The sequence below is a fragment of the Danio rerio genome, chromosome 21 (assembly GCF_052040795.2).
Source record: "Danio rerio strain M-AB ecotype USA chromosome 21, GRCz13ab, whole genome shotgun sequence".
In the NCBI taxonomy this organism is placed as follows: Eukaryota; Metazoa; Chordata; class Actinopteri; order Cypriniformes; family Danionidae; genus Danio; species Danio rerio.
The window spans coordinates 442,441-465,692 of record NC_141041.1 but is presented as its reverse complement, the minus strand read 5'-3'; the positions used below and the strand labels follow the sequence as shown (position 1 = coordinate 465,692).

General features: G+C 37.6%; 2 protein-coding genes across 5 annotated transcripts in view; both read left to right on the top strand.

Moving 5' to 3' along the window:
* Positions 1-23,252, top strand: part of rad23b (RAD23 homolog B, nucleotide excision repair protein) — a 250,111-nt gene that overhangs the window by 120,363 nt on the left and 106,496 nt on the right. The gene's annotated exons all lie outside the window — the stretch shown is intronic.
* On the top strand, positions 13,499-23,112 carry vimr1 (vimentin-related 1). Of its 2 annotated transcripts, XM_087300219.1 has the most exons (4): positions 13,499-14,018; positions 19,044-19,420; positions 20,523-20,808; positions 22,860-23,112. In XM_087300219.1, the coding sequence occupies exons 1-4, from the start codon at positions 13,553-13,555 to the stop codon at positions 22,916-22,918; spliced, it is 1,188 nt and encodes a 395-aa protein (XP_087156345.1). In that variant the 5' UTR covers positions 13,499-13,552; the 3' UTR covers positions 22,919-23,112.

Genomic DNA, 23,252 nt, shown 5'->3' with positions numbered 1-23,252 from the left:
TATCATCAACTCTGTCATCGTCAACTCTGTTATCATCAACTCTGTCATCGTCAACTCTGTTCATCAACTCTGTTATCATCAACTCTGTTCATCAACTCTGTCATCGTCAACTCTGTTCATCAACTCTGTTATCATCAACTCTGTTCATCAACTCTGTCATCATCAACTCTGTTCATCAACTCTGTTATCGTCAACTCTGATCATCAACTCTGTTCATCAACTCTGTTATCATCAACTCTGTCATCGTCAACTCTGTTATCATCAACTCTGTCATCGTCAACTCTGTTCATCAACTCTGTTATCATCAACTCTGTTCATCAACTCTGTCATCGTCAACTCTGTTCATCAACTCTGTTATCGTCAACTCTGTCATCATCAACTCTGTCATCGTCAACTCTGTTCATCAACTCTGTTATCGTCAACTCTGTCATCATCAACTCTGTCATCGTCAACTCTGTTCATCAACTCTGTTATCATCAACTCTGTTCATCAACTCTGTCATCGTCAACTCTGTTCATCAACTCTGTTATCATCAACTCTGTTCATCAACTCTGTTATCATCAACTCTGTTCATCAACTCTGTCATCGTCAACTCTGTTCATCAACTCTGTTATCATCAACTCTCTTCATCAACTCTGTTATCATCAACTCTGTCATCGTCAACTCTGTTCATCAACTCTGTTATCATCAACTCTGTTCATCAACTCTGTCATCGTCAACTCTGTTCATCAACTCTGTCATCGTCAACTCTGTTGTCAACTCTGTTATCATCAACTCTGTCATCGTCAACTCTGTTCATCAACTCTGTTATCATCAACTCTGTTCATCAACTCTGTTATCATCAACTCTGTCATCGTCAACTCTGTTCATCAACTCTGTTATCATCAACTCTGTTCATCAACTCTGTCATCGTCAACTCTGTTCATCAACTCTGTTATCATCAACTCTGTTCATCAACTCTGTCATCGTCAACTCTGTTCATCAACTCTGTTATCTTCAACTCTGTTCATCAACTCTGTTATCATCAACTCTGTTCATCAACTCTGTCATCGTCAACTCTGTTCATCAACTCTGTTATCATCAACTCTGTTCATCAACTCTGTCATCGTCAACTCTGTTCATCAACTCTGTTATCATCAACTCTGTTCATCAACTCTGTTATCATCAACTCTGTTCATCAACTCTGTCATCGTCAACTCTGTTCATCAACTCTGTTATCATCAACTCTGTTCATCAACTCTGTCATCGTCAACTCTGTTCATCAACTCTGTTATCGTCAACTCTGATCATCAACTCTGTTGTCAACTCTGTTATCATCAACTCTGTCATCGTCAACTCTGTTCATCAACTCTGTCATCGTCAACTCTGTTCATCAACTCTGTCATCGTCAACTCTGTTATCATCAACTCTGTCATCGTCAACTCTGTTCATCAACTCTGTTATCATCAACTCTGTTCATCAACTCTGTTATCATCAACTCTGTCATCGTCAACTCTGTTCATCAACTCTGTTCATCAACTCTGTTCATCAACTCTGTTATCATCAACTCTGTTCATCAACTCTGTTATCATCAACTCTGTCATCGTCAACTCTGTTCATCAACTCTGTTCATCAACTCTGTTATCATCAACTCTGTTCATCAACTCTGTTATCATCAACTCTGTCATCGTCAACTCTGTTCATCAACTCTGTTATCATCAACTCTGTTCATCAACTCTGTCATCGTCAACTCTGTTCATCAACTCTGTTATCATCAACTCTGTTCATCAACTCTGTTATCATCAACTCTGTTCATCAACTCTGTCATCGTCAACTCTGTTCATCAACTCTGTTATCGTCAACTCTGATCATCAACTCTGTTGTCAACTCTGTTATCATCAACTCTGTCATCGTCAACTCTGTTCATCAACTCTGTTATCATCAACTCTGTTCATCAACTCTGTCATCGTCAACTCTGTTCATCAACTCTGTTATCATCAACTCTGTTCATCAACTCTGTTATCATCAACTCTGTTCATCAACTCTGTTATCATCAACTCTGTTCATCAACTCTGTCATCGTCAACTCTGTTCATCAACTCTGTTATCGTCAACTCTGATCATCAACTCTGTTGTCAACTCTGTTATCATCAACTCTGTCATCGTCAACTCTGTTCATCAACTCTGTTATCATCAACTCTGTTCATCAACTCTGTCATCGTCAACTCTGTTCATCAACTCTGTCATCGTCAACTCTGTTGTCAACTCTGTTATCATCAACTCTGTCATCGTCAACTCTGTTCATCAACTCTGTTATCATCAACTCTGTTCATCAACTCTGTTATCATCAACTCTGTCATCGTCAACTCTGTTCATCAACTCTGTTCATCAACTCTGTTCATCAACTCTGTTATCATCAACTCTGTTCATCAACTCTGTTATCATCAACTCTGTTCATCAACTCTGTTATCATCAACTCTGTTCATCAACTCTGTTATCGTCAACTCTGTCATCGTCAACTCTGTTCATCAACTCTGTTCATCAACTCTGTTCATCAACTCTGTTATCATCAACTCTGTTCCTCAACTCTGTTATCATCAACTCTGTTCATCAACTCTGTTATCATCAACTCTGTCATCGTCAACTCTGTTCATCAACTCTGTTCATCAACTCTGTTATCATCAACTCTGTTCATCAACTCTGTTATCATCAACTCTGTTCATCAACTCTGTTCATCAACTCTGTTATCATCAACTCTGTTCATCAACTCTGTTCATCAACTCTGTTATCATCAACTCTGTTCATCAACTCTGTTATCGTCAACTCTGTTCATCAACTCTGTTATCGTCAACTCTGTTCATCAACTCTGTTATCGTCAACTCTGTTCATCAACTCTGTTATCGTCAACTCTGTTCATCAACTCTGTTATCATCAACTCTGTTCATCAACTCTGTTATCGTCAACTCTGTTCATCAACTCTGATCATCAACTCTGTTCATCAAATCTGTTATCGTAAACTCTGTCCAACAACTCTTTTACTGTTAAAAATTAAACTATAAAATTGAACAACAATTAGTAACAGAATCAAATGCAGATTTTACATTATTGTACATCAATAATTTATTCTTTTTACAGTAAATTATACATGTGTTGTACATTATTTATGAAATTAATGGAGGTAATTAGTAAAAGCATCATCATGGTGAGTGTTTATTAATGACTGTAGTGGGTGGCGGATCACTGGTATGTGTGTGTGTGTATCTGATGACATTAGAGATCAGTGTCACATAAACACACACACAGATGATTATTACAAGAACAAGACGCTGACTAGAGAAACTCGTGTTTGTTTAAAGTTATTCTCCGTCTTTCCCAGCGGCTCTCAGAATAACTGCAGTTCAGTGTTCAGTGACGCTGAGTTTGGTGAAGGGTTTAATCAGCAGAGTCTACAGTGCAGATCTGTAATTCATCTACAATTACAGAGCAAACGCTTCAAAACGCTCCACATCTGGACGTCAGCGTCTGACAGCTCAGAAACATCCCATCCAATAATATTTGTTTCAAAAGTCAAAAAGAAAACTCTGAGGCCTTCAGAGAAGAATGTGTGTGTGAGAGCATCAAAAGACAAGAAAACCGCTTTACACAAACTCATGATGCAAGACCAGACTTTAGCAAAGAAACGAGCACGAATGCTCTGATGTGCAGCTCTTGGAGAAGTTTTCTTAAAGGCACAGTTCACCTCAAAAAGTACAATTTACTCACTATTTACTCTCCTTCAAGTGGTTATAAAGCTTCTTTATTCTGTTGAACACAAAGGAAGATATTTAAAAAATGTTAGAAAACTGTAACCATTGGCTAACATAGTGGCAAAAGCAATGGAAATAAATGGTTACCGGTTTTCATCATTCTTTAAAATATCTTTTTTTGTGTTAAACAGAAGAAAGAAACTCGTTAAGGTTTAAACGAGTAAAGGGTGAGTAAATGATGACCGAATTTTCATTTTTGGGTAAACGGAGCCTTTAACCAGAATAATTACTTGTGCACATTTTTATTTTTATTTTGGACTATTTCAATACCAATGCTTTACTGATAACGTATGGAGAAATTTATTATTTGGATTTAAAGTAGCATAAATTTGACAATCATTTTGCGAAACAAAAGTGTTTGCTGTTTAAACTCTAGTGTTAGATAATAAATGTAAACTCTTGCAGAAGTAATAAGATAGTTCCATTAATAGTTTGCATAGCAAGTAGTGCTGTTAAATGATTATTCACAAAACAAAAATTTGTATTTACATAGTATGTGTGTGTGTACTCACTGTGTAAATATGTGTATAAATATTGTGTATAAATAAGTAAAACATGCATAAAAACCAAAACCAAAATATGTGTGCATTTATTGTATATGTATATACACCAAATAAATATGCACATATATATATTATGCATACATACAGTATTATGTAAATACAAGCTTTTATTCTGCATATCATGACTATTCTTTTGACAGCAGTAATATGTATACACTCGCCGGCCACTTTATTAGGTACACCTCACTAGTATTGGGTCAACCCCCTTTTGCCTTCAGAATTGCCTTAATCCTTCATGGCGTAGATTCAACAAGCTACTGGAGATCTTCCTCAGAGATTTTGCTCCATATTGTCATGATAGCATCACACAGTTGCTGCAAATTTGTCGGCTGCACATCCATGATGCCAATCTCCCGTTCCACCACATCCCAAAGCTGCTCTATTGGATTGAGCTCTGGTGACTGTGGAGGCCATTTGAGTACAGTGAACTCATCGTCATGTTCAAGACACCAGTCTGAGATGATTGAGCTTTATGACATGGTGCGTTATCCTGCTGGAAGTAGCCATCAGAAGATGGAGACACTGTGCTCATAAAGGGATGGACATGGTCAGCAGCAATACTCAGGTAGGCTGTGGCGTTGATGCTCAATTGGTACTAATGGACCCAAAGAAAATCTCCCCCACACCATTACACCACCACCACCAGCCTGAACCGCTGATACAAGGCAGGAGGATCCATGCTTTCATGTTGTTGAGGCCAAATTGTGAGCCGAGCATCTGAATGTGTCAGCAGAAATGGAGACTCATCAGAGCAGCAACGTTTCTCCAATCTTCTATTGTCCAGTTTTGGTGAGTCTGTGTGAATTGTAGCCTCAGTTTCCTGTTCTTAGCTGACAGGAGCGGCACCCGGTGTGCTCTTCTGCTGCTGTAGCCCATCCGCCTCAAGGTTGGCCGTGTTGTGTGTTCAGAGATGCTCTTCTGCAGAGCTCGGTTGTAACGAGTGCTTATTTGAGTTACTGTTGCCTTTCTATCAGCTGGAACCAGTCTGGCCATTCTCCTCTGACCTCTGGCCTCATCAACAAGGCATTTGTGCCCACAGAACTGCCGCTCACTGGATATTTCCTCTTTGTCGGAGCATTCTCTGTAAAGCCTAGAGATGGTTGTGCGTGAAAATCCCAGTAGATCAGCAGTTTCTGAAATACTCAGAGCAGCCCGTCTGGCAGCAACAACCATGCCACGTTCAAAGTCTCTTAAATCCCCTTTCTTCCCCATTCTGATGCTCGCTTTGAACTGCAGCAGATTGTCTTGACCATGCCTAAATGCAGTGATCTGCTAACATGTGATTGGCTGAAGTCTGCATTGATGAGCAGTTAGACAGGTGTACCTAATAAAGTGGCCGGTGAGTGTATTTTATATGTATGTATATATATATATATATATATATGTATTTGGTTTGTTTATATAAAAATATTATATATATTTTGTCATCATGGCAAAGACAAACATGAAAATTTTACCATAAAAATTAGTAATTAAAACTATCATGGTTAAAACAATCGCACCTAGAAAATGTTTTAAAAATATTTATAATTTTGTCATCAGTTTGAGTGTGTGTGTGTGTGTGTGTGTGTGTGTGTGTGTGTGTGTGTGTGTGTGTGTGTGTGTGTGTGTCTCCTGTCGTATGGCTGAATGTAAGTGAGTGCTGCTGTTCCTGTAATCTCCGCCATCTGAAGCCTCTGATAAATCATTCATTGATCATTAAAGTGTTTTTGATTTATTGATCTTTGATTGACTGACAGTGACGGCGGCTCATCTGCAGGATTATCTGCACTGATCTGACTGAGAGCTTCATTAATGCTGATGAATATTTCAGCGCTGGAATAAATTAACATTTTGTGTAAAGTTAATATAAGGTAAAGTAAAAGCATCATGGTGGGCGTTTACTAATGACTGTAGTGGGTGGCGGACCGCTGGAATGCGTGTGTGTGTGTGTGTGTGTGTGTGTCATGTGAGTAGCTTCATTAATTGTTTTGTTTTTAAAGTATTTAGTGAATTTCAGTAATATGGAGATGTTTCATTAACACAATAAAAGGTAAATATGCAAATGTTTAATGGAGCTGCTGACAAATGTGAGTAAGATGCATGTGGTGCGTACAATAGATGCATTTCAAAACAAATGCAAGATTATTTTGCTTGTTTTAAGGAAAAACTCACTTTATTCTGACTCATTATTACTGAAAATAAGACTATATTTGCTGCTGGTCTAGAAAATGCTTCTTGATTTAAGAGTTTTCAGATGTTTGCACTAGAAACAAGACACAAACATTAGGTAAGATAAGCATTTTGCAGTGTGTGTGTGCAGGAATCAGCGCTGTCAGTGTGTTTCTCTGCATTAGTGACGAGTTTAGACAGATCAAATTCAGCCGAAACATCAGAGATTCAGAGACACTTCCAAATGACAGTGTTTGAGCAATCCTGCAGGCAGTAACCACAGCAAACACACACACACACACACACACACACACACACACACACACACTCACACACTCACACACACACACACACAACCTGCTTCTTTTGTTTGACCTGCTTTTTTTTTCCCTCTTAAATGTTCCATATTTAGTGTGTGTGTGTGTGTGTGTGTGTGTGTGTGTGTGTGTGTGTGTGTGTGTGTGTGTGTGTGTGTGTGTGTGTGTGTGTGTGATAATAACAGTAATTTTGATGATGTGGAGACGCTGTTTATTATCAGATTTAGCTCATAAATCAGACAGAATGAAGCATTTAGGAGATGTACAGTGCAGATTGTTTCCTGCGAGTGTTTAGTGGGAGAGGAGAGAGCATGCTGCATGTGTGTGTCTGATAATGTCATATACTGTTGAGCTATTCCAGCGTTATGGATGGGACATTTACAGTAAAACTATAAGTATAAACTCACAGTGGTGTCACACTGTCACCTCACAGCAAGAAGGTCACTGGTTCGAGTCTCGGCTGGGTCAGTGTGTGTTTCTGTGTGGAGTTTGCATGTTCTCCCCGTGTTGGCGTGGGTTTCCTCCGGGTGCTCCGGTTTCCCTCACAGTCCAAACACATGCGCTATAGGGGAACTGGGTAGGTTAAATTGTCCGTAGTGTATGAGTGTGTGTGTGTGTGAATGAGTGTGTATCTCCCCCACACCATTACATTATTTTCTCTTTGTCGGAGCATTCTCTGTAAAGCCTAGAGATGGTTGTGCGTGAAAATCCCAGTAGATCAGCAGTTTCTGAAATACTCAGAGCAGCCCGTCTGGCAGCAACAACCATGCCACGTTCAAAGTCTCTTAAATCCCCTTTCTTCCCCATTCTGATGCTCGTTCTGAACTGCAGCAGATCCTCTTCACCATGTGTACATGCCTAAATGCAGTGAGCTGCTGACATGTGATTGGCTGATTGGAAATTTGCATTAACAAGCAGTTGGTGTACCTAATAAAGTGGCCAGTGAGTGTATATATATGCGTGTGTGTGTATATTATAGTTATTATTAATATTATTTTGAATATTTTTGCATATACTGAAAAATATTCATAATAACTGAAATCATTAAATATAGTGTTAATGTAATGCGCTCCAGGGTTATTTTAATTAATGTCAACTAAAATCTAAGACAAACAATTGGTCAAAAACGCTTCCGTTTCGTGAAATAAAGGGACAAATTGTCAATAAATTGTCAACACAAGCTGAAATCGGTCACTAATAATGATTATGCAGATGAATAATGGTGTTGAGCAGAGTAATCCGTCATCGTGTGTTGTAACACCTGTCTGCGTGTTGTGTAAGCGATCTTGTAGTTTCTCCGGCTTCCGCTTCTGTCTGCCTTATATGGCGCGTGTTTCCGGCGAAACAATAGAGTATCGCTGTGGCGCACAGGTGCGGCGTGCTTACCTGTGTGATTCCCGCGGGGCGGGCCCGTCTCCTTGGCGACCATACACCTGACAAACACATTCCACAGGATCTCCCTGGAAAACCTGTACTAAGTTGTTGTTGTTTGTTGTTGCCATGGCGCTGCAGGTGCGCGCGTGTCCGCAGAGACTCCGCCCATTGACGTCACGGGGATCCCGCGCAGAATCAGCTGAATAAAAGCGTGTGTGTGTGTGTGTGAGATTCTGATCTTATCGTACTTGCATGTGCAGGAGTATATTTCTCACACAAAACTGTATTTTTTTTATGAGAATGATGACGAATGACAAACATGTGCAACACTTTGTTCAGTTTTCAGATCAGATGTTTGCTAAATATGATCATATACAGCTCCAGATTACATCTCCAAAACATTGAGTGATGTTTACAGCCATTATTCTACACGCAGTGTGCTTATTATTAAATATTTGTGTTTTCTCTGACCCTGTGAAGCTCTTTGGTTAATGATGGTGGTTTTTAAATCTGCTATATTAATCAAAGGTGCATTATTTATGGTCTATAATTTCGCCCTGAAAAACATCTGAAAATAAAATGTCTATTTACTAATATAATAATAATAATCTAATCAGGCCAAAATAAGCACTAAAACATTGTAAAACACTGATCAAGAGAAGCAAATCATGACCGTAATATCACGTCTGTGTGTGTGTTGTAACCTGTTTATATATTAATTCTTGCTGCTCTACATCTGTAATGATAATAAAGTTGAACCTAATAAAATAGTAATGATCTGCACCGAGACTAAAGCAGACGACAGGCTTTACAGTAGATTATTTTTAGTAACTGCAGATGTTTGTGTGTTTCGCAGGTTGATGTGGAGTGTTTCAGACACGCTTTAACATGTAGATTGATATCTTCTCCTTCAGCTTTAGTTACAGTCACACGAGTTTACAGTAAATCAACAAACACTTTAAATATGAATCTTTTACTTGATTTTTTAAAAGCTTTAGCTGGTTTAAATATCAGTGAGGTGTCATTTTGGAACTATGTCTGTAAGATGATGCAGCAGAAATCTCACATTTACATATCAAATAACAAAAAGCTGTCAAATAATTCCTGTTATTAAAAACTATTTTTTTTAAAAATGCAAAACACTGTTATTAATGTTACTATTATTACTGATATAGATATATATATATATATATATATATATATATATATATATATATATATATATATATATATATATATATATATATATATAGTTCCAATCGGAATAATTAGCCCCTTTTATTTTATGTTAATTTTTAAATGCAAAGAAATGTTCACAGTGTCTCTGATAATATTTGTTCTTCTGGAGAAAGTCTGATTAGTTTCATATTTTTCTGTTATTCATATTTTTTTATATATATATTTTTCAGTGCGGCTGCAATGGTCATCATTTAACCATAACCTATGCCAAAGTAATTGGCGGTTCATTGCATTGTGGAAACCCTTGACTAAATTGAAGGATGGTGAGGAACACATATTCAGTCTCGCTGTGTGTGAGAAAGAGATGTGATTCTGCCCCCTGCTGGACGACACAAACACTGCATGTCAAAATACAACAAAATCTAATAATTGACCAATATAATATGATGATGAGACATTTCAGTGTTGTTTAAACTCTAGAGTTAAATTTTATTTTAGACAAGTTTGCAAATATTTATTCATTCAATACAGTTGTAGTTTAATTTCTGTATCTTGAAATGACTAGTATTGTTGTGAAGCACTGTTTTTCTGTGTAGAATACAACTTTACAACATTTCATTGTCATTTATAAAAGATTTACAAAGTATAAATAGTCAATACTTTAAATTAAGAAGTAAATAATTTATTTATTAACATGCAGTGTAACTATTACTGTATGCTGGAGTCATAAGATGTATAAATGTTGATTTGCATCGTTTATTCATTATTTATTTACTCATTCTAAATGACCTTAAAAACCACAAACTACTCTTAAATAGCTGCCCTGTAAATAAAGCAATACTTAATACAGTCATGAAAAATTAATCTTGATGACATCATATACTCCTGCATGACCTTTGACCTTCAATAACAATAGACAATAACATTAGACATGTCTTAATGATGCGAAATAGTTTGTCAATGAAGAGACTGATGATGATGAGGATGATGATCTACATTTTAACATGATCATGTGACTGAAAACACACCAAACACTGAAGTGTGTGTGTGTGTGTGTGTGTGTGTGTGTGTGTGTGTGTGTGTGTGTGTGTGTGTGTGTGTGTGTGTGTGTGTGTCAACTATAGCTATTAACACTCATTGGTCAGCGTAACATTCTCATGAGACAATTACATTCCTACACACACACACACACACACACACACACACACACAAACTCTAACACACACAGTCACTCTCACACACACAAACACAGTCTGAACTGTGCCTTTAAGAGTATTTCAGATTTTAGTAGTGTAGCGGGAAACTGTATAAAGCATAGTGTAAATATTACATTTACTACATTTAATGACAACACTCAAGTGCCCTTGACAAAATGCAGCCACTGACTTCCACAGCAGAAATAAAATACAATGGTCAATGTGCCCAGCATTCTTCACTATATCTCTCTGTGTGAAAGAAACTCAAACGTGTTTGAAACAAGAGTAAATTATGTCAGAATGTTCAATTCAGAGTCATTTTAGTATCTGTAAAACTTTCTAAAGCTTCTAACAACCCAGGCTCATTCTGAAAACATACCGCCATGTACATTTTTGGAGAACGCCAAATATTTTCCAGGAGCTACGTTTTTTTGCAGTTTTGTTTTTGGGAAGCCACCAGAGGGCGCTGTGTACGCTTTTTCAGATCTCAAATTTCTCTCTTGAGTGCCGTACACGCCTGCTGTTCTCACGTAAATCCACCAGAGGCCGCTGTCGACTGACTGACCGACCCCCCACACACACCCCCTTCCCCAACCCCAACTGATAGTGTTTTAAAAAGCGATCCAGAAAAAGAAAAGTCTCCTGATTTTTACCACATTTTTATAATTTACCACAGTCTCACCCTGTTACTTACTTGTTTACTTTATCTTATTTATTTTTTCGTCTTAGTTACCTGTTTTCTGGAAGCGTTCTTCATCAGACTCCATCATCGCGGTTAACTCTCTGCATCTCGGGTCCGCCGATACACTGTGAGCCACTGGACAAACTGGTAACAGAGGAAAAGCCGTCCATACAGAGGTAAGGGGTCAGCTGCTAGTGCGAGAACGAATCAATAGATATAATAAATGTTACGAGTTTAAGATGACTAAGTGGGACGCTGTAACATTTAGGTGGACAGATGCAATGTGTGCGACAGAACGAGGATGAGGCAGGAATCAGTTCTCTATTTAGGCCAGTGGTTTAAACAATACAGTTAAAGTCAGAATTATTCGCCCCATATGAATTTCTTTTCTTTTTTAAATATATCTTAAATGATGTTGAACAGATTGAGGAAATATTCACAGTGTGTCTGATAATGTTTGTTCTTCTGATTAGTTTTATTTGGGCTGGAATAAAAGCAGTTTTTAATTGTTTAAACAGCATTTTAAGCTCAATATTATTCGCTCTTTAATCTATATTTGTTTCTGATAGTCTCCAGAACAAACCATCATTATACAATAACTTGCCTAGTTACCCTAACCTGCCTAGTTCCCCTAATTACCCTAGTGAAGCCTTTACATGTCACTTTAAGCTGTATAGAAGTGTCTTGAAGAATATCTAGTCTAATATTATTTACTGTCATCATGATGAAGAGGAAATAAATCAGTGATTAGAGATGAGTTATTAATACTGTTATGATCAGAGATGTGTTGGAGAAATCTGCTCTCCGTTACACAGAAATTGGGGGAAAACATGAACAGGGGGCGAATAATTCATGCGGGTTAATAATCCTGACTTCAACTGTGTGTGTGTAAATATATATATATGACATGTTTTGCCAGAAAAAAACATATTAACAATAGTTTTTGCAATGTACTTGTAGTATGTAGGGTTTTACAGTAATTTCAAATAGTTGATATTTCACACATTCAAGGAATATTCTTTCCAAAGTTCATTTCTCTTTGGTACAGAAAGCATCATGTTCCTCTTAAATTTAGAGTCTTACGTAATAGGAGTGTAGTGAGAAACTTTCTAAAGCTTCTAAATATTAGTCGTCACAGCTTAAATGCGTCATAATATAAATATGTCACCCACACTGAAAACCCTAGTAAGTTGACTAAACTAAATTAATTAAGTAAACTCGTTGCCTCAATTTATTTGAGTAATGGAGTCTTCCAAAACTTGCATATTTAAATTTATTTAACTTACCGGTTTTGTAGACTATACTTCAATTGTTCAGTTGACCAAACTTAGTACTATTAAATTATACAATTTAAGTGTAGTCTACAAAACCGGCAAGTTAAATAAACTTAAATATACAAGTTTTGGGAGAATCCATGACTCAATTAAATTGAGGCAATGAGTTTACTCAGTTAATTTAGTTCTGTCAAAAAGAAGACCTTGCACTTAAAAGGATGCACATATTAGAATTTTACAGTCAAGACCACATTTGTGAAAATGACCTATTTTTTTCAAAGGATTAATCATGATTTTGAGCTCGCTACACTTGAAATCTTAAGTTTATGCATTTTCATGGTACATAAATTAAATTAACTCAAATTTTTAAATGATAGGACCAAAATGCTAAATTTTAAGTTATGTTCAGTCAACTTTACTTAATTAAGTAAAGACATTGTTAGGGTTTACAGTGCATTGACACCCATAGTAGAAATAAAAATACTTCCAGCAGTCTTCTCTGTACCGTTCTGTGTGCTCAACACAGTTTTAAAACAACAGCAAATGATGACTACATTTACATTTCAGCCTGAACTGAGGCCAACATTTTAGTAGCATAGTGTGAAACTTTCCAAAGCTTCTAAACATCAGTCGTCACAGCATAAATACTACATTTAATGTCTTCGCCAAGAGCGTGTGAAATTTACACTCACCCAAAGAAAGGAACAGATTGCAGAAGTGTCTCTGAGCTGATCTGGAAACACTGCTGAATTACAGCAGAGACGCCGATGTTCAGAAATGTAGCGCTGAGCTGCGAGAAACCTCCAAACGTCTAATTGATGGCAATGACATGTGAGCTAATGAGAATCTCCAACCTTTCAATCTCAGACAGCAGTGTCATGATCTGCTTTTAAAACATGGCAGAAGCCTGTAAGACTTTCAAGGGCCCTCGCCAGATTCTTCAGCGCAGTATAAAAACGCCCGGAATAAGCAAGAGCGGATTCATATTGTGGCGAGCCAGCCAGGATCAGACAGCGGACGACTCCTGCAAACATGAGAGGAACTTCGTATTCTCAGAAAACCCTGAGCGTCAGCAATTCTAGCAGGATGAGGGTCCAGAGTCCGTCCCCATCCCGATGCCGCGGGTCCTCGTATTCCCGGGGCCGATCGGGATACCAAGGTCAACCGGTGGAGCTGGACACGGAGATCCATCAGCACCACTCCAATGAGAAAGAAGAGATGCAGGAGCTGAATGTGCGATTCGCGGGGTACATCGGGAAGGTCCAGGCGCTGGAGCAGAGGAACGCGGTGCTGAGGGCCGAGCTGGACGCTCTGCAGGGCCGGTTTAAAGGAGGGCCGAGTGGACTGGCGGATGAATACGAGCTGAAGTTTAAGGAGATGCGGGATCTGATCGAAGCTCTGACCGCAGAGAAAGGAGCGGCGGATATTGAGCGAGGATACATCGAGGAGGAGGTGGAGGTGTGGAGGCTCAAGCTGGAGGAAGAGCTCGCTATAAAAGGTTCCTTCACACACTTACCAATACATATAAAAAAAAGAAGATACACTGCAGGAAATGTTTGTCTTGTTTCTATTCCAAATAGCTAAAAATTCTTAAATCAAGAAGCATTTTGCACAACTCAAAAATACTGTCTTGTTTTCAGAAATAGTCAAAATCTGAGCAAAAACAAGATTATTTTGCTTGTTTCAAGGAACAATTCACTTAATTTTGGCTCATTATTTCTGAAAGCAAGATCATATTTTTTACTCATCTAGAAAATGCTTCTTGATTTAAGATATTTGGGTGAGAAATAGTAAAGATATTTTTTGCAGTTTGTTTACATTTACTCATATAGTATATGCTTTTATCCAAAGTCACTTACAATTGAGAAGTATTTAAAGCCATCAGAGTATAGCAGTATATAAATAAATCTAATTACTAAATCTAGTCTATTCTATAAGTCTATTGTTCTGTTTTGTTACTGAGTTTGTGTCTTGTTTCTGGTCCAAATATCTACTAATTCTTCAATCATGAAGCATTTTCTAGACAAGCAAAAATATTGTCTTGCTGTAGACATAATGAGTCAAAATCAAAGCCAAAACAAGATTATTCTGCTCACCCAATTGTCAGATTATTTTGCTTGTTTTAAGAGAAAACACTTAATTTTGACTCAGTTCTGAAAGCAAGACTATGTTAAGTACTCTAGAAAACGCTTCTTGATTTAAGAATTTTTCGATAATTGGACTAAAAACCAGACAAAAACTCAAATAACAAAGGTATTTTTGCAGTGTATTTACATTTACTCATTTAGCAGATGCTTTTATCAAAAACAGGATAAAAAGGAGGACAAACACTTAAAAAATTACAGAGTATATAAATGTGATGACAAATGTAAGTTACTAAATCTACAAGTCTTATTTTGTTTCTGAAAAACACTTAGTACTTCCACTGGTCAACAACTCTCACTGCTAAAAACTGCTTTTCTCACTGAGTTTTGGTCTTGTTTCCAGTCCAATTATCTTCTAACTCTTAAATCAAGAAGCGTTTTCTAGACAAGCAGAAAATACTGTCTTGCTTTCAGAAATAATGAGTCAGAATCTAATGAAAAATAAGAATATTTTGCTTGCTTTTGAAAACAGACAGTATTTTCTGCTTGTCTAGAAAACGCTTCTTGATTTAAGAGTTTGTAGATATTTGGACTGGAAACAAGACAAAACTCTAATAAGAATTGTTTTATTTGCAGTGTATTTACATTTACTCATTTAGCAGATGCTTTTATTTAAAACAACTTAGAAGTGAGGATTAAAGAAGCACTTCCCATCATCCGAGAGCAGGATATAAATGCCATGATAAGTTACTTAATATACAAGTCTAATGTTTTAGTTTTTGTCTTGTTTCTAGTCCAGATATCTACAAATTCTGAAATCAAGAAACATTTCCTAGACAAAAAAACAAAAACTAAACAATTTGTCTTGTAAAAAAAAATCTAAATTAAGAGTTTCCCCTTCAAACAATCAAAATAATCGGGAAAGGAAAATTTATTTGTATTTAGAGCTAATTATTAGCTCGTTTTAAGGGAAACTTTCTCAGTTATGACTTGTTTCTTTTAACAAGACAATCATTGTCACTTGTTCATAGAAACAAGACAAAAATACATATAATAAAATTATAACAAAATCGTTCATTCATTTTCCTTCAGCTTAGAGCCTTTATTAATCAGGGGTCACCACAGCAGAATGAACTGCCAACTATTCCAGCATATGTTTTACACAGCGAATGCAATACTAGCTGCAACACAGTACTAGAAAACACCCATACACACTCATCCACACATACACACACACACACACAGACAGACAGACAGACAGACAGACTTTCTCAAAGTTTAAGAAAGGGACTTTTATTGACATTTTTATAGTTTTAATTGATATTATTGTCTGCACTGGTGTAAATAACCAACACATTTAACACACACATTTATTTATATATATATATATATATATATATATATATATATATATATATATATATATATATATATATATATATATATATATATATATATATATATATATATATATATATTTACTTATTTATTTATTTATTTTTTTATATATACAATATATTGTTTCCGCAACATAGAATTTTTAATGTCAAACACTGACAGGGCAATGATAAAGATAAACTTAAAGGAAAGCACAAATATTTCATAAAACAAAACTAATGATAGTTCACTCAAATGAATGACTCCCTCTGGTGGTTCTAAACCTGTTTGAGTTTCTTTTTTCTGCTGAACACAAAAAAGATCATTTGAAGAATGCTGAAATCCACTGATATCCATTATAGAGATAATAAATATATGGAAGTCAGTGGTTTCCAACATTCTTCAAAACATCTTCTTTTGTTCTCAACAGAATAAAGAAATAGGTTCATAATAATTTGACAAAAAAGTTTCTAAATTTATTAGCGGAGTGGCGCAGTGGTTAGCACAGTCACCTCACAGCAAGAAGGTCTCTGGTTTGAGTCTCGGCTGGGTCAGTTGGTGTTTCTGTGTGGAGTTTGCATGTTCTCCCCGTGTTGGTGTGGGTTTCCTCCGGGTGCTCCGGTTTCTCCCACAGTCCAAACACATGCGCTATAGGGGAACTGATCAACTACACTGGCCGTAGTGTATGAGTGTGTATGGGTGTTTCCCAGTACTGGGTTGCAGCTGGAAGGGCATCCACTGTGTAAAACATATGCTGGATAAGTTGGCAGTTCATTACGCTGTGGCGACCCCTGATTAATAAATTAATTTTATTTATTTATTTATTTAATAAATAAATAAAAAGAAAATGAATGAAATTTATCAGCAGCACTGAAATGTTTCAAATATAATTTAAAGGACTTATGAGGACAGTCAAAATGCATTGACTTTCATTCATTTAGTGGATGCTTTCAGCCAGAAGTTGAGTGATGAAGTGAAGTTCAGAGCAGCGGTGTTCTGTGGCTCAGCGAGTGAAGCTCATGACTCACAGTGTGTGGTGAAAGTTTTCACCTGTGTGTAAATGACTGGATTTAACCCAGCGACATTTACACAACATTAATAACAGTGTGGGGATTTCGACACGCTTACAATATGCACAAACCCAATCAATGTTCAATTATTATCATCATTTAACCCATGGCTTGGTTTTCTTCATAGTTTTCTCCAACTTTAGATTGGAAATCCAGCACGTTTAAAGTGAATAGTCATTTGTTTTCACAGGTTTAAAGGTACAGATAACCAAAAACCTCGAATGATCTCATGATTTATTCTTTTCTTTTCTTCTTCTAAACAAAATAGAAGAGACTTTACTTGTTATTGTTCACCTTTGATTGATATAAGTGGGGTTTAATGTAAGTGTTAATATAGTTTATAGAGTTTTATTCTCCTGAAAGTTCAATTATAAATGTTTCACGTTTACACTGCTTTTGCCTTTAAACTACCTTGATATTAAAACAACATCAAAGTGACATCTAACATTGCGGTTAAAAATATGCCAAACTTGATTAGCAGACTGTTCTTCAATAGATTTTGACACCAATGTTAGATGTCAATTAGACGTTGTTTTGACATCAAGGTAGTCCATGCAGTGTAGAGAGACAAAATCCAGTGTAAACGCGTAACTTTGGAATTGCATCTCTGATGTGTTTGTTGACTTTTTGTTTAGTAATCAACTGAGATTAAATAGATTTGCATTTTGACACTTGATTTTATGCTTATTTGCGTTGTGGAATAAAATAATAAAAACAATAAATAAAGCTGGAATGAAAGCAGCTTTAGTTTTTTAAAACATTGTTAAGGTCAGGATTGTTCACTCACGTTTGATTTCTCTGGACTGGCTACAGAACAAGCTCCTGTTATCCACTAGCTTGCCTCATTCATACATTCAGTTTCTTTTCGGCTTAGTCCCTTTATTCATCAGGGGTCGCCACAGCAGAATGAACCACTAACTATTCCAGCATATGTTGTACACAGTGGATGCCCTTCCAGCTGCAACCCATCACTGGGAAACCAATAGCTTGCCCAGTTAAGCTTACTTGCATGTTAGGAAGAAAAATGTAATGCATTGTCATTATGGCAAGCACAAAATAAACGAGTTATTAAAACTGTCATCTACAAATGTTTTGAAAGACATCTCTCTGCTTAGCAACAATTGGGAAATATTCATTCATTCATTCATTCATTCATTTTCTTGTCGGCTTAGACCCTTTATTAATCCGGGGTCGCCACAGCGGAATGAACCGCCAACTTATCCAGCAAGTTTTTACGCAGCGGATGCCCTTCCAGCCGCAACCCATCTCTGGGAAACATCCACACACACTCATACACTACGGGCAATTTAGCCAACACAATTCACCTGTACAGCATGTGTTTGGACTGTGGGGGAAAACGGAGCACCCGGAGGAAACCCACGCCAACACGGGAGAACATGCAAACTCCACACAGAAACACCAACTGAGCCGAGGTTCGAACCAGCGACCTTTTTACTGTGAGGCGACAGCACTACCTACTGCACCACTGCCTCGCCGGGAAATATTTTAAACAGAATTAAAATTTTATAGGGGTGTCACGGTGGCTCAGTGGTGTCACACTGTGGCCTCACAGCAAGAAAGTCGCTGGTTTGAGTCTCGGCTGGGTCAGTTGGTGTTTCTGTGTGGAGTTGGCATGTTCTCCCCGTGTTGGTGTGGGTTTCCTCCGGGTGCTCCAGTTTCCCCCACAGTCCAAACACATGCGCTATAGGGGAACTGATCAACTAAACTGGCCGTGGTGTTTGTGTGAATGAGTGTGTATGGGTGTTTCCCAGTACTGGGTTGCGGCTGAAAAGGCATCCACGGTGTAAAACATATGCCAAAATAGTTGGCAGTTCATTCCACTGTGGCAACCCCTGATGAATAAAGGGACTAAGCTGGAGGAGAATGAATGAATGAAGTATGACAGGCTAATCATTTCACCTTCACCCATACACATGAACACATGAGCAGTATTTGCTGGTGCGCTCGCTGATGGATGATTGTTCTCCACAGAGGAGGCCGAGATGATTCTGCGTGAGTTTCGTCAGGATGTGGATAACGCCACGCTCCAGAAAGCCGATCTGGAGAAGCGGATCGAGCAGCTGGTGGCGGAGATCGAGTTCCTGAAGAAACTGCATGATGAAGAGGTGGCTGACCTTCTGAAGCAGATCGAGGACTCCAAGGTGACGGTGGAGCTGGACTCGGACAGACCCGATCTGGCTGCATACCTGAGAAACATGCGTGCAGAGATCGAGAGCGTCGCCGCTCGTAATGTCCAGGAGGCCGAGAAGTGGTACAAGGGCAAGTTCGACACGCTGAAGGAGCAGGCCAACAAACATGAAGACCAGATGAAGAGCAAGAAGGACGAGATCCTGACCTTCCACAACCAGGTGAGCAACCTGAACCACAGATTAATAACTCGCTTTTTAACTCATGAGGTGTCCGCTCTTTCATCAGCTCATTCACATTGATGTGATTGGTTACACTAAATCCATAATGTGATCAGTTACGCAATTAAAAACACAATAGGATTGGTTGCATCACTAAATACATTAGTATGATTGATTGCACCACTAAAAACTAATGTGATCAGGTGCACCACTAAATCCATAATATTATTGGCTGTGACATAAAAACCATATGATCGGTTGCACCACCAAGTCCGTAATGTGATTGGTTACAAAACTAATAACTATAAAGGAATTGGTTATAATGTGATTGGTTGCACCTCTAAATCTGTATTGTGATTGGTTCACCATTAAAAACAATAATATGGTTGGTTGCACCAAAATGCAATATTATTGGTTGTGCCACTAAAACGTGATCAGTAGCACCACTAAATTTGTAATGTGAACGGTTGCACCAATAAAAACCATAAAATGATTGGTTGAAACATTTAAAAAAAAACTCCTTGTGATGAGTTGCACCACTACAAACCATAATATGATCGGATCGCTAACCCATTATAAAAACACAATAGGATTGGTTGCACAACTAAAAACTATAATGTGATTGGTTGCACCACTAAATCTGCAATGTGATTGGTTCACCATTAAAAACCATAATATGGTTGGTTGCGCCACAAAAAATCGTGTGATTATTGCCACAACTAAAAAAAATTTGATCAGTTGCACCATTTAAAAATGCAATATTATTGGTTGTGCCACTAAAAACATAATGTGATTAGTTGCACCACTAAATCCATAATGTGATCAGTTGCACCAGTAAAAATGTGATATGATTGGTTGCACCTGTAAAACATCATAATATGAGGGGTTGCACCACTAAAAACCATATTGTGATTAGATGTTGCATCAAAAAACAATCATGTGATTGGTTGCACCACTTAAAAACCGTAATGTTATGAGTTGCACCACTAATGTGACTGGATCAACTGGAAAAACACATATAGTGATCAGCTGCACCACTGAAACCTTAATGTGATCGGTCACACCACTAAAAACCCTAATGTGACTGGTTGCCCCACTCCAGGTGACAGAGCTGCAGAACCAGATCGACGGTCTGCGGGCGCGTAACGGTGCGCTGGAGACGCAGCTGGAGGACATGGAGGCGGCTCACCTGGAGAAGGTGTCCGCTCTGGAGGCAGTCATTGCTCAGCTGGAGAACCAGCTCTGCGAGACCAGGATGGAGATGGGGAAATACATGGCGGACTATCAGGAGCTGCTGCACATCAAGCTGAAGCTGGACGCTGAGATCGCCACCTACAGGACACTGCTGGAGGGAGAAGAGCAGCGCCTCGGCATCGCCATTACTGAAGGTCAGACCACAGTACAGAGCATTTACTGACTGGAACAATCCTCTATATAGACATCTGATACAGGCCAATACATACACATAACACAGAGGAAGGGCATATTTTAACAAGACCTGTGATAATACACATTATTGAACACGTACACACATCACCTATATACTAGAGTTGCAGGAATAATCTGAAAAAGATTGCCATCTCGATTCGACCCCCAAGACGATCTTAATCCAGCACTTCTACGATTTTTTCTTGATAGTGACTGTTTAACAGTGTCAGTATAACTCCTCTAGCCTACACTCTCAGAAATAGAGGTACAGGAGTCGTACCTTGGGGGCAGAACCTTTTCAAAAGGTGCATATTTATACCCAGAGTCCACAGTGGCACCTCAGAGGTGTATATTAGTACCCAAATGTACCTGAAAAGTACCTTTGAGGTATCATTATGGACTCTTCAGGTACAAATATGCACACTTTGAAAAGGTACCTTTATTTCTGAGAGTGTATATAGTGTTGAACATAATGCAAGAGGAAATCTGATAATGACAAATGTCTGATAATAAAGGGTCTAATAATGTTGTCAATGACAATGTCCCAAACATAATAATTCAGCTTTAGAATGATCAATATTCTGATGTCATCATGTTACTGTGCAAATAATAATAACAATAACATATTACCCTTTATTTACATCTACAGAATCGTGAAAACCCTGATCTTTATTTTAAGCTTTAATTGTTAAATCTATGAGGTACTGGTTATTTAGCCCATCGTTGATACTGTTTATTTACAGTATCTCTTATTTACAGTACTGTTTATTTACCTGTGTAAATGTGTGTACATTTATATTTAACCAGTTTTTAAATTAATTACAGTAATATTATTGACATATGAAAATGTTCATCTGTTTTATTTACAATATACTGTGTAAAGTCTTATTTTCTGCCTTCTAGTAGAGATATTATGAGAGACTTGCTTTGTTTAAACTGGATTTGCATTGTAAACTAAATAGAAGTTAAAAGGTTTTACTTTTTATTTCATATATTAGGGTTTTAGTTATGATACTGCTAAAATAATTCCACAGATTTTTAATACAATTCTGCGCAGAAATAGCAACAATTGTTCGCAGATTCCGTCTGGCCCGAGTTATTAGTAACTAATAGAGTTATGGTAAATAATAACCTTGACTTTTCTGATTTTGACTGATCTGTAAAAATCGCTGTACAAAATGACTTGTGCATTTATTAAATGAATCTATATGCAACATATCTTTCAAAACACTGCATATATTCAATATAATTGTGTTCATAAATGGCCATATATCAACATATCTAAATTATAGCTAACATATTTGAACATGTACATATTTGTAATTCCAATGGTTTTTCCAACATTTATGTAAACTGCAATGCTATTATGCTAATAATTGATGTATAGATGATATATTTTATAAATATAAAATCCAAAAATATAAACTTCTCAATGTCATACGTGTAATTTGCATTCGTTTCTGTCGGCATGTGTCCATGGGGTTAAATTTGAGAGACAGTTCTGCATGTTAAAGTTCATGATTTAAATGCGCAAAATGGCTTGTTGCTTGCACATTAACAATTCTGCATGCAAAAGATGATGTTCCGAGCAAACTCAGTGCACAAAATAGCTTATTCTAAATGTGCTAAATGAACTGGTGCATGTGTGTTAACTCTGTGTGCAAAAGGTCATGTTTAGAGTGTGCAGAATGGCTTATTGCATGCTCAAAACTAGAGGCTTTGTGCACAGAATTAAACAATGCATTTAACATGATCTTTTGCACACAATTAATGTGCACACAAGACATTTCACATGCTCAGAACATGATTTTGTTTGCACAGAATTCTTAATGTGAAAGCAACAAGCCATTGTGCACGCTCAAAAGGTGATCTTTTACACAGAATCGTGTCACAAATCTAACCCCACACATCACACGACTGGCATGGTTATAATCGAGCGCGCTGGACTGTACTCAGAGTGAAGCATTGTGAATGAATGTAATGTGTGTTTGTAATGTCTGTCGTCCTGCAGTGAGCGAGAGCAGCTCTGTGTCCCGCAGTGTGGAGACTCACAGCACCACCATCGCCTGAAGGAGAGAAACACACAACCGTCTGCTAGAACACAACCCGTCACTGAATAAAGCTGGATTTCACTGCACACTTGTCAACTTTATGCTTCATCATGAGTCCTCAGTTTTTCTGAACTGATGAAATTAGAAACGCTAGTGTTTTTGACCCGCACGTCCTTCAGAGTCTTCATTAAATGCATGATGCAAAAATTACAACTCTGTCCTCATTTACTCTCTATTCTTGATCCAACCTGTTTGAGTTTCTTCTCTCTGTTAAACACCTTATTTTGGAGAAAGCTGGACAGCTGTAAGCGTTGACACATAGTATTTGTTTTTCCTACAATGGAAGTCAATGG

Coding starts and splice junctions, on each gene's coding strand:
- vimr1 (XM_087300219.1), top strand. CDS start 13,553: ATGAGAGGAACTTCGTATTCTCAGAAAACCCTGAGCGTCAGCAATTCT. Junction 19,421..20,522: donor TCCTGACCTTCCACAACCAG/GTGAGCAACCTG, acceptor GCCCCACTCCAG/GTGACAGAGCTGCAGAACCA. Junction 20,809..22,859: donor CGGCATCGCCATTACTGAAG/GTCAGACCACAG, acceptor GTCGTCCTGCAG/TGAGCGAGAGCAGCTCTGTG.